Source organism: Carettochelys insculpta, chromosome 1 (assembly GCF_033958435.1).
Source record: "Carettochelys insculpta isolate YL-2023 chromosome 1, ASM3395843v1, whole genome shotgun sequence".
In the NCBI taxonomy this organism is placed as follows: Eukaryota; Metazoa; Chordata; order Testudines; family Carettochelyidae; genus Carettochelys; species Carettochelys insculpta.
In genome coordinates, this window is record NC_134137.1 from 274,007,490 (window position 1) to 274,019,670 (window position 12,181).

General features: G+C 50.6%; 1 protein-coding gene across 2 annotated transcripts in view; it reads left to right on the plus strand.

The window, feature by feature from the left end:
* The first annotated feature begins 3,647 nt into the window (after positions 1–3,647).
* TXNRD1 (thioredoxin reductase 1) overlaps positions 3,648–12,181 on the plus strand; it is a 73,699-nt gene continuing 65,165 nt past the window's right edge. For both annotated transcript variants that reach the window (XR_012647293.1, XM_075007779.1), the window contains exon 1: positions 3,648–3,754. Coding sequence is in view for 1 of the 2 variants with exons in the window: in XM_075007779.1 (XP_074863880.1) it covers positions 3,649–3,754 (106 nt within the window). In the remaining variant the exon portion in view is untranslated. The remainder of the gene's footprint in view (positions 3,755–12,181) is intronic.

Consider the following 12,181-nt stretch of genomic DNA (forward strand, 5'->3'; position numbering starts at 1 on the left):
TTAGGGTCATCCAAAAATGTTTTAGAATCTGGGACAGAGGGAAAAAAGGGCTGTTCTAGAACTATTGCTTAGGAAGTCCTTAGTCCCTGTTTTCCAGAAGCTGGGAATGACAGACAGGAGATGGATCACTTGATTGCTATTTCTGTTCACTCCCACTAGGGTGCCCGGCATTGCCCACTGTTGGAAGACAGGATACTGGGCATAGGCACCAGCTTGCCCTCTAGCTGCAGAGGGGGGTGCTCAACAACGTTCCACCTACTCCTTTCCATCAACATGTGGATTTTTTCCGTCCACGTACAGAATAAATACTTTTATGTCCACCAGGACATGCACAAATGTGAACCCTCAGTAGAACCGGAAAACCTACTGTGGGTGCCCCACTAATCAGCTGGATGGCATTTGAATTTCTCGTGAGTAGCTACAAAAGGACACAGCTTACAGGGAACACTGGTGCTCAAGGCCCTCTTCAGGCTTTGCACCCACTTCACCAATCCCCTGCCTTGACCAGTCTTTTTCCTGCCTCCTCCCCCATTGCCTCCCTCCCTCCCTCCAGAAATGCCCTGAATGCTGTCAATGCTGTCAAGAGCTGGACATGGCAGGCAGGAGGCATTGGGAAGGAGAGGATTGGTCAGCAGGGCCTGCCAGTGGGCAAGAGACATTGGGGGCAGATGGCAGCTTGGCTGCCAGTGGGTGCTGAGCATCCATGGAGCCAGCACATGAAGTCAGAACATAGGATATTGAGCTAGCTGGACCTTTGGTTTGATCCAGTACAGCTGTTCTTATAAAGAATCAAATGTGGACATCTCCCAGATGTGTAGGTAGAGGGATGCTACGCAGCGCATCGCAGCGCAGCGCATCCAGACGGGGCTCCTTTTCGAAAGGACCCCTCCTACTTCGAAGTCCCCTTATTCCATGATGGCTACATCTACACGTGAAGCCTACATCGAAGTAGCCTATTTTGATGTGGTGACATCAAAATAGGCTATTTCGATGAATAACATCTACACGTCCTCCAGGGCTGGCAACATCAATGTTCAACATCGACGTTGCACAGCACCACATCGAAATAGGCGCTGCGAGGGAATGTCTACACACCAAAGTAGCACACATCGAAATAAGGGTGCCAGGCACAGCTGCAGACAGGGTCACAGGGCGGACTCAACAGCAAGCTGCTCCCTTAAAGGGCCCCTCCCAGACACAGTTGCACTAAACAGCACAAGATCCACAGAGCCGAAAACTGGTTGCAGACCCTGTGCATGCAGCATGGATCCCCAGCTGCAGCAGCAGCAGCCAGAAGCCCTGGGCTAAGGGCTGCTGCACACGGTGACCATAGAGCCCCGCAGGGGCTGGAGAGAGAGCGTCTCTCAACCCCTCAGCTGATGGCTGCCATGGTGGACCCCGCTATTTCGATGTTGTGGGACGCGCAATGACTACACGGTCCCTACTTCGACGTTGAACGTCGAAGTAGGGCGCTATTCCCATCCCCTCATGGGGTTAGCGGCTTCGACGTCTCGCAGCCTAACGTTGATGTTAACATTGAAATAGCGCCCAACACGTGTAGCCGTGACGGGTGCTATTTCGAAGTTAGTGCCACTACTTCGAAGTAGCGTGCACGTGTAGACACGGCTGATGGGAATAAGGGGACTTCGAAGTAGGCGGGGTCCTTTCGAAAAGGAGCCCCGTCTGGACGAGCCGCGCAGCGGCAAGGCGCATCAATTTCGAAGTGCCGCTGCTGCCCACATGCTAATGAAGCGCTGAATATGCATTTCAGTGCTTCATTAGTAAACTTCGAAATGGCCATTTGTGTGGCCATTTCTAAGTTTGGGACATGTGTAGACACAGCCAAAGATGATCAGTTGCTTCTCTGGCTGTATTGACAGGGTTCTGTTCAGTAGCAGCAGGCATATTTGTATACATTTACTTATCTACTCCCACACCTACAATAAATATAACAGAAAGACATTAGGAAAATAGACAATGTATAGTTCCCTTTCACTGTGTCCCCTTTGTACTCAGATGCAGTCACATTTTCAAAAGTGTTCATTGACTTTGGACACCTCTGTTTTTGGGTGTCTTAGGTTGGGCTCCCAAAATCATTGGCCACTTTCCAAAATGTTGGTCTTCGTTTTCCCTTTTTGTTCCTGTGGGTTTTTCTCAGAACAACACGGGAGTGATTCCTCTATTTTCCTAATAAAGGAATGTGATTGTGAAACCACAAAAATTATCAAAAGGTCTGAAGGCAAGTGCAGTATCTCATGTACTTTCTTTTTTTTTCAAACTAACTAAATGTCCATTTGATGGTGTCTCTTTGAAGACTTTGTGGGCCTTAGTGAAGTCAAACGACTTCCCACGGTCTGTCCTGAGAATGATTTTATATCCCTAATTCTGAAAACATATTTCCTGAATGACTGTTTTAGTTATTACCATCTATTATAATAAGTGTTGCTGTGATAGATGAATGAATGCAAAAATTAACTGTAAAAGCTGTGATCAATTTCTCATTGCTAGATCAGAAAAACTGCTTCATTTATAAGTGCACTGTAATAAAGTCATCTTAGTTAGAGATAGCAGCTTATATATTTTATAGATGTTATTATCTTAACTCCAAATTATTAATTATTTTGCCTTAGAAGTAATTTAACAGTAACAGGTTTTATTTCTAAGACTTCTCTTGTCTATGGTAGTTTGAGGTCTGCTTGGCTAAAAAATACATATGGGGATTTCTATCTACCCAGTACCCAGCAATATTGTTTTACTCTTGCAATCCTTCAAGTATGTGTAATTTTATTAACTCACCAACCTTGTATCTATAATAGCCAAGGACCAACAGTGCTACACCTACCCTCCTGTTTTGTACAGTCCCGTTACAATCACAGGGGTAAAACAAGCAGGAGCATGGATGTTTACAGAATCTGGCCTTGAATGTTCCCTAGGAATATGAAAAGTACTAAGGACAGAAAAAGAGAGAAATAAATAAGGCTAATACAATCTAATAAAATCTCAGAGGGATAGCAGTGTTAGTCTGCAACTTCAAAAAACAACAATCACTCCTGTGGCACATTAGAGACCAATACCATTATTAGGGGCTGAGCTTTTAGGGGTAAAACCCACTTCCTAAGGTGCGTTGGAGTGGAAATAACGGACCCCAGAGGCGGTGTGTGTGTGTGTGTATAGATATGGGGACGTGGTAAGGATGGAAAAGGAAGTTACCTGTCATCAGTAGGATCAGATAATGAAGTAAATTAAGCTGGATGTGTCTAACAAAGGATGCAGCACTCAATAATTAACCATTAATTAGTAAGGTCACAAGGGAGGTGCCCCTCATCAGCTGCTGAAGACGGTGGATTAGGCATTAGCCAATTCACTGAACAGCTGCTGAGATTCCCCCTTCACCTTTCCTCTTCCGGGGCCTCGGGAGCCCCGAGGGAACCCGGCAGTGTCCCTCACTCGGCAGCTGAGCCGCGTCTGCCGGCAGGGGGCGCCCCAAGCCCTGGAAACGGGCTCGGCGCTCCAGGAGGCACGTGAGGCCGGGTTGGGGCGACTCGGCTGCTATCGCAAGCGGGGCGGGGGCCTTTCCCTGAGCAGCCCTGGCAGGGGGCGCTGTGCGGCCCCTCCCGCCCCGGAGCAGGATGCGCTCAGAGCCGCGCCATGGGCAGTGCGTTGAGGAAGGGCAAAGCGGTGCTGCCGGCGGAGCAGGCTGCCTGCCCCTGCCCCTGCCCCAGCCCCCCGCGCCAGGAGCCGCCCCGCCGAGCAGGTACGTGCAGAGCCGGGTGGGGCTCGGGCTCGGGCTCGGCTGCCCCTACGGCGAGTTCGCTCTGCCCAGCACCCTCCGCTCGCAGCTCTCTCTCCCAGGGCCGGCGGGGCTCCCCTGACGGGGCTCCCGCTGCGGAAACAGGCTGCGATTCCCCGCCCGCCCGCGCACCCCCACCCAGGGGAGCCTCACGGCCGAGAGGTTCAGCCCTGCCACCCACCCGGGAGCTGGGGGGGGCCAGCTGCAGGGAGCTGAGAGCCTCTACGAGCCCGCGGTGCAGAGAAGGTGCCAAGCGCCCACTCCGTAAACGAGCGAGCCCCTTGGAGGGATCCTAAGGCAGGTGCCCGAAGTAGAAGCGGCCCAGTTACCAGCTGCTCGCGAAAATCGCGGGTAGGGAACACACAGGAAGAATTAGGAGCGGACCTAGAGCTCGCTGTATCTATGTACCAGCTACATGTCTGCCGAATGAGTCATAGCTCTCCCAGAGGTCTACTCAAAGCACTTCGCAGGTACTGATTCGTGGATAGCTCTGGGCCATAAACAGGGAATGAAACGCTTTGGCTCAGTCGACCGGAGAGGGTTTTTCCGGCAAAAACTGAGCTTTTGTCGGAAAACCCCCTGGAGCGTCTCCATGCAAAAGGTGCTTTTTCAACAGATTGTTGACAAAAACTTGGCACCTCCACCAGCAGTCTTACAGCTCTCTGTAGTCAGGTATAATGCCTTTCGGGACAGTTTCCTGTCGAGGAAACAGAGACTGGGAGTGGTTGGCACATTACAAAAGCAGTTTCTCTGCTCTTATGTTCACACCTCCACATTAGCAACTGATAAGAGGCCACATCCTCCCTGACTGAACTGACTTGATTTCTCCTCTCTTGGGCTGCGTCTACACGTGCACGCTACTTCGAAGTAGCGGCAGTAACTTCGAAATAGCGCCCGTCACGTCTACACGTGTTGGGCGCTATTTCGAAGTTGAAATCGACGTTAGGCGGCGAGACGTCGAAGTCGCTAACCCCATGAGCGGATGGGAATAGCGCCCTACTTCGACGTTCAACATCGAAGTAGGGACGTGTAGACGATCCGCGTCCCGCAACATCGAAATAGCGGGGTCCTCCATGGCGGCCATCAGCTGGGGGGTTGAGAGATACTCTCTCTCCAGCCCTTGCGGGGCTCTGTGGTCACCGTGGGCAGCAGCCCTTAGCCCAGGGCTTCTGGCTGCTGCTGCTGCAGCTGGGGGTCCGTGCTGCATATACAGGGTCTGCAACTAGTTGTTGGCTCTGTGTATCTTGCACTGTTTAATGAAAGTGTGTCTGGGAGGGGCCCTTTAAGGGAGCGACTTGCTGTTGAGTCCGCCCCGTGACCCTGTCTGCAGCTGTGCCTGGCTCCCTTATTTCGATGTGTGCTACTTTGGCGTGTAGACGTTCCCTCGCTGTGCCTATTTCGATGTTGGGCTGAGCAACGTCGAAGTTGAACATCGACGTTGCCAGCCCTGGAGGACGTGTAGACGTTATTCATCGAAATAGCCTATTTCGATGTCGCAACATCGAAATAAGCTATTTCGAAGTTGGGTGCACGTGTAGACGTAGCCTTGATGTTCACAACTCCACATTAACTGCTGATCATGGGCCACATGCACCCTGAGTGAATAGACCTTGTCAGCTCTGGCTCTTCCCTTTACTGAGATCCCCCCTTTTAAATCCTCTTCTGAACCCCCACTCATGCATCTGATGAAGTGGGTCTTTGCCCACAAAAGCTTATGCTCCAAAATATCTGTTAGACTATAAGGTGCCACAGGACTTCTTGTTGTTCTCAAAGATACAGACTAATCTGGCTACTCCTCTGACACAAAACAGCTGTATAGATGCTCCAGGGCCCTTTTGTTGACAGACAGAGATTCCAGTTCATCAGGAAACCCTATTGGTACAGCTTCTGGTTGGCTGTTCTGTCAAGAGAGAGCCAGGCAGTCTGGCTGCTCTCTCTCCACCGATCAGTTGCTCTTTCAGTCTGCTTTCATGTGGAGATACATCTGTCAACAGAAGTTTTGCTGGGAAATCCCTTCCAACAGTCACTTCTGCTGACAGATGTTTCTTGTGTAGAGGTAGCCTTTGGTTTTAAGTCTCAAACTGAAGCAAAAGTTGTGTGTGTGTGGGAGGGGCAATGTAAAATGGAGAGCTAATTGTAGTGAGTGTTCTACATTAATTTCCATTCTAACTCTGACACAGTACTTCCTAAGGCTGTGTTATGCTGTGGCTGTGTCTACATGGGAGCCTGCTGTCAAAAGACCAAAATGGAGAGCTAGGAATCGAAATCCAGGTGTTTGAAAGAGTACAACCACATGCCAAAGGCAGATTGCAGGTCCAACCCCCTCTTTTGAAAATCCACTCTGTTCTTTCAAAAGGGAGCATCCACATGGCTACAAGTGCTCTTTCCAAAGAACAGAGTTGGAGACGCCGGGGATGGAGTCACATGGCTGCCAAGCCCTTCCGGGGCTCACAGCTGGCTGCTTCCTTAAAGGGCCCACCCCCAAACACCCCTGCCCTGCATGACCTGAGGCCTGCTGAGATGCCAGAAGCAACGCAAACCCCAGCACAGTAGCACTGTGACGGATGAGACCTTGCTCCTGGCTCTGGTCGCAGAGGTTGTGGACACCATGGCCCACCCCGTCTGCATGGTCGTTTCAGCTGCCCCCTTCCTTCTCTGGAGTCAGAGCGGCCTCCCCAGGGGTGTGGACCCCCCAGCCTGCTCCCTGGTGCCCATGTAGCCACCCTAGCATTTCAGACTGGTTCAAGTGGCTGGTGCTGGGACAATGGGACACATGGCTGCAGAAGTTCTGCATGAACTGGGACACCTTCCATGAGCTATGCCACGGGCTGGCCCCTGCACTGAGACACCAGAACACTACCATGTGGCCTACACTCCTGCTCAAGAAGCATGTCACAATAGTGAACTGGAAACTGGCCACCCCAGACTCCTACTGCTCAGTGGGGCACAAGTTCAGCGTGGGCAAGGCCACTGTCAGAGTGGTCCTCATGGAGGTAAGCTGGGCCAAGGGCACACCCCCGCCCCAGGGAGGTGGGAGAGGGGTCCTGGGCCTGGGGATCTCTGGTGGCTGCTGGCTGGGTGGGGGCTTGGGGACCCCCAGGGACTACTGGCTGGGAGGGAGTTGGGGGGTCACTGGCTGGGAACGCCCCACCTCACCCTCATGAGATCACATGTCCTCCATCCCATGCAGGTGGTCCACGCCATAAATGTGACACTCCTGCATTGGGTTGTCTGCGTCAGGGAGCTGGACGCTGTCGGCGGGGCTTTTGCATCTCTGGGGTTTCAGAACTGCTTCAGCACCCTGGATGGGGCACACATCGCCATCTGCACCCCACCACACAGTACTGGCCACTACATTAACTGAAAGGTCTACCACTTGGTAGTCCTCCAGGCCTTGGTGGATCACAAAGGCCGGTTCGTGGACATCTACGTGGGCTGGGTAGGACGAACCCACAGTGCCAGGGTTTTCCACAATTGTGGCCTGTGCCGGTGTGTGGAGGCGGATACCTTCATTCCCCCAGTGGGAGCTGCTGGTCAGGGATGCCACTGTGCCCTGTATTGGCCACTTAAACCCTAGCCTGGAGGCCTTCAACTGCCTCAGCCAGGCTTGGCATGTGGTCAAGCGGGCCTTTGGGTGCCTAAAGGGGTGGCGGTGGTGCCTCCTTGTGCTCCTTGAGGTTGGGGTGTGCAACATCCCGCAGGTGGTGGGTGCCTGCTGTGCCCTCCAGAGCATTGTGGAGGGAAAGGGGGATGCCTACATCCAGGGGTGGGTGGCCGAGGCCGCCACAGGGTTCAAGCAGCCAGCCCCCTCCACCAGTCGGCAGGCAAACCGTGATGGGGTCTGGATCAAGGAGACTCTTTGGGTGAGCCACAATGACCTTCCCCAACATCCACCCCCCACTGCATGTACCACCACCACCACACCTCCCGCCTACAAGACCGCGGGATGCTGGCATCAGTGTGCAATAAACCATTTATAACATTGAACCACCACTTGGTGTATGTGCAAACACACAACTATTTATAATGTGGTGGGGGGTGCAACTATGTACATTGTGGTGGTGGGGAGGGACCTGAATGGAGAAGGTCACTTGGGAATGGGGATTGCGGGCTGAGAGCTCCATCAGCCCCGGGATCCCCTCCCTTCCTGCATGTGAGGTCTGTGGGGGGGCTGGGATGAGGTGGGGAGCACCAACAGCTAGGGGCATTGGGGGATGTCAGGAGGAGCCTCAGCATGGGAGAGGCGCAGGGGCTTCTGCAGGCAGCTTGGGGAGGAGGTGGCGTAGTCGGCTAGGAGCCTTGCCACATTTCCCACCTGCTCCTGGAGGGTCCCACGGATGCCTTCCAGGTGGGACATCAGGTGGTTCCAGGCTTCCCTGTGTGCAGCCCAGTGGCAGCTGCGTCGCCCCTGCTCTGCCATCTGGGGTGCACACCCCACTGTGGACTTATCAGGGGGTCCCTCAATGGCCTCTGGTGATGCCCAGCTCCCTATGGCTCGGCTGGATGACCATGAGGGGACATCGATGATGAGGTCGCCCTCCTCACTCAACCAGTCATGGGTCGTGTCCACCCACTGGCTTAGGCTGGCTGGTGTTGGCTCCTCTAGGGTCTCTGGCTTGGGCTGGTCCGCAGCTGTGTTGAGAACCACTGGTGGTGGTGAGCTGTCCCAGGGCCCCAAGATGGAGCAGAGCTCCCGGTAGTAGAGGCAGGTGGAGGGACCTGCCCCGAGTGCCCAGCTTCATCCCAGACCCGGGTGTAGCCCTGCTGGAACTCCTCTACTTTGCTCCAGACTTGATCTGGAGTCCACTCCGGATGGCCACAGCTGGTCAGTGTCTGGGCCAGGCCGGTGAAGGCTGCAGCATTCATCCATTTCACCACCATCTCCCAGAGGACCTCCTCCTCCTTCCATAGACCTAAGAGGTCTTGGAGCTCAGGCTTCGTCCAGGAGGGGGCCCTTTTTTTCCTCTGGGACTGGCTCCTGGGAGCCCTGTGAGGGCTCTGACAGAGGGCACTGGGGCTCTGGAGGCTGCTGAGCACTGGCGTGTGCTCTTTGCTGTTGTTGGGGGCAGCTGAGAGAGCTTGCTGTGCGCAGCTTGTGCAGGTGCAGCTCACCCACTCTCAGCTTCCTGCCACGGGGTTTCTGGGGCCGTGTGGCTTTAAGGGTGGCTGGAAACATGGATCATAGAGCCCTGCTGCTGCAGGGTAAGGCGTCTCTGCGCTCCCGCTGAGTGCTGCCATGGAGGACTCCTCTTTCGAAAGAGCGGGCCGTGGAGTGTCTACATGTGCCTTGTTTCGAAACAGTTTTTCGAAAGGGGGCGCTCTTCCTACTACAGGATCAGGCTCTGGCTTTCAACATCTGAGCTACATTCCTCCGATTTCCTTTCAAAAGAGCGCATTGCACATGTAAACGCTTCCTGTGCTCTTTCGAAAGAGGGCCTGTCTTTTCTATATTACGGGCATGTGTGGACACACTGGGCATGGTTTTTTCCACATGGCAAGGTCTCAATAAAGTAGTGTTGAAAAATTACATTCACACAGACGCAGCATTGTCAAATGGTGTGTTCTCATTTACAGCCACAGTTCACAGCCATGGCATTGTAAAACTAGCATTCAGAGAAGCCAATAGTAGCTGTGCTTTGTTCACATGCGTTCCTTTTCGATCTTAAGATGGGGGGAGGGTCACCAAAAGTTGTTTGCAGAGCTGGAGTTATTTCAAGGGAAAAGTCATCTTACCTCAATTTTTCATGCATGGCAGTTTTTTGTTTTGTTTTGTTTTGCTCTGGTTTTTTTTTTTGGGTGGGGGGAGCATTGGAAATCTTTAAAAACAAAAACAAAAACAAAACAAAACAAAAAACCCTGTGTAGAGTAGCGTAGAGAAATTCTTATTCTGGGACTTTTTAGATATCTGTGTATGTAGTTTTTAAATATTTAGATCTGATTCATGAATATGCAGCAAATGAATGACTACAGCAAGAAAGCTTCAGTAGTATGTCTCCAAAATGTTTAATCTAAGAAAATGAACAGTTTTCTGTGACTGCTTATACTTATACGTCCTTCCATTTTAAGATTTTGATCTGGTTTATGTTAAACGAAAATGATGTGGTTGAACAAATTCCTACCTATTTATGGGCAAGTTCTGCTAATCTGACTTTTTTGTTCTGCGTACGGCAGCTGGAATAAGGTCTGATCCCTTAGTGGGACTTCTAGGTACTACCATAACACAAGTAATTGATAATAATGACTACTGAATAGGACTTACTAATAAACTAATTTCAGTCAGTGGGACTGGTTTGGGAGTATGATGCCAATGAGTAAGGATATCAGAATCAAGAGATTAGTATTTACCAGCATGACAATACCAGTCAGTGCAAAAGTCCCTGAGTATGTGTCCACATCACAGAAGTTCTTATCACCATAAATGGCACCCTTGTAGCACTCACAGGAGATAGAAAGACCAAACTGTCCTCCCACCCACAGAGATAGGACCTCCAGTCCTTGTGAGGACTCGGGCAACTAGTAGGGCAGCATGAGGAAGCTTACACTTCAGCTGTCCACCTTGTGCTTGTTCTATGGATAAATTCAGGACTTCATCTTCAGGGCTGTCAGCTTGGCCTTTGCCTCAAGAATACATTCGCTAATAAACTCTACGGAGTGATTTACAATTGTACAGAGTTTGAAATGCTGAATGACTGGGAATAGAAAAGAAAAGAAAAGAAAAAGCTAAGCATATCTAGGGTAAGCAAAAGCCTTTTTAAATATGTAATATTTTAGTAGGTCATTCTAGGGTGAAGGAAACTTTTACAAACCTGTGTATTTTTGAATTATGAAAAACTATTAATACACAGAGTCCTCACTCCTGAAATTTGATCAAGGTTGATTGTTTTTGCTTTATGCTTGCCATAGAGCCCTTTTGTATTTATGATACCTAGAGAAGGGTCAGGGCAAAACACTTGTGTAGTTCCCTAAAATTATATAAGCCACTTTGTATTTGTTTTATACACAGCCTCCCCAGTAACACAGTGCAGAGAGGAGATTTTCTGAATGTGACAAGGCTCATATTAAAAATAAAGTAAAATGCTAGGGGCTACATTGAGCCTTTAGGCTCAGTTCTGTATGAAAGGCATGGTGAGGCTGTGCTGCTCAGACAGTCACGATTCCTCCATCTTCTCTAGCTTCCCTGCTTATTTCAAGAGGAGGGTTGTTTCCTTTACCCCTTTGGCAATGCTGCTGACCTCTCTCTGTAGCCCTAACACATTCTGCACAGACTGCAGGTTACGCTTACAAGTTGTGATTATTGCTATTGAACGGTGAAGAATTGTCACCCTCCTAATGTGTTTATTACCTTGTCTCTCCCAACTGCACCATGACTTTCTTGTTAGTTTCCTTTAGGTTTTATTTTTTCAGTCATAAAATCTTTTGGTCAAAGACTGCCATTTAGGCTGTTTGTACAATGCCTGGCACAATGGGGCAACCAGTGTGTGGTTATAGGTGCTACCATAATATAAATGTTAACTGTTAATTTTCTGGGTGATGGATTTGGGAGTGGTTATGCAAGTCGACATGCTATACATTATTCCCTGTTGTCATGGAGTGGTTTGAGGGTAGTATTGGATTTGCAGCCTCTGCTGTCTCCTTTCACCCTTGGAGCTACTATCCAGGAGTATCCTTACTGCTCTATGTGACTGCATAGGTCCAGGGTGTAATATAGCTTTAAAATACAATTCTCCAATCATAGAGTCTTAGGGCTGGAAGGGACCTCAGGAGGTCATCGAGTCCAGCCCCCTGCCCAAAGCAGGATCAACCCTAACTAGGACTTTGTCAAGCCAGGACTTAAATACCTCTCTGGCTGGAGATTCTACCACCTCTCTACATAATGCATTCCAGTGCTTTACCACCCATCTAGTGAAATAGTTTTTCCTGATATACAACCTAGACCTCCCCCACTGTAACTTCAGACCATTGCTACTTGTTTTGCCATCCGTCACTACTGAGAGCAGACTTTCTCCATCCTCTTCAGAGCCTCCCCTCCCCCTGGCTTTCAGGAAGTTGAAGGCTGCTATCAAATCGCCCTTCACTCGTCTGTTCTGCAAACTAAATAACCCCAAATCCCTCCACTTCTCCTTGTAGGTCATGTGCTCCAGACCCCTCATCATTTTGCTTGCCCTCAGCTGGATCCTTTCCAATTCATCAACACGCTTTCTAGATTGGGGCACCCAGAAGTGGACACACTACTCCAGATGCGGCCTCACCAGTGCTGAATAACAGGAATAACTCCTCTAGATCTGCTGGAAATGTTTCTCCTAATGTACCCTGATATGCCATTTGCCTTCTGGGCTAGAAGGGCACACTGTTGACTCATATCCAGCCTCTCATCCACTGTAATTTCCAGGT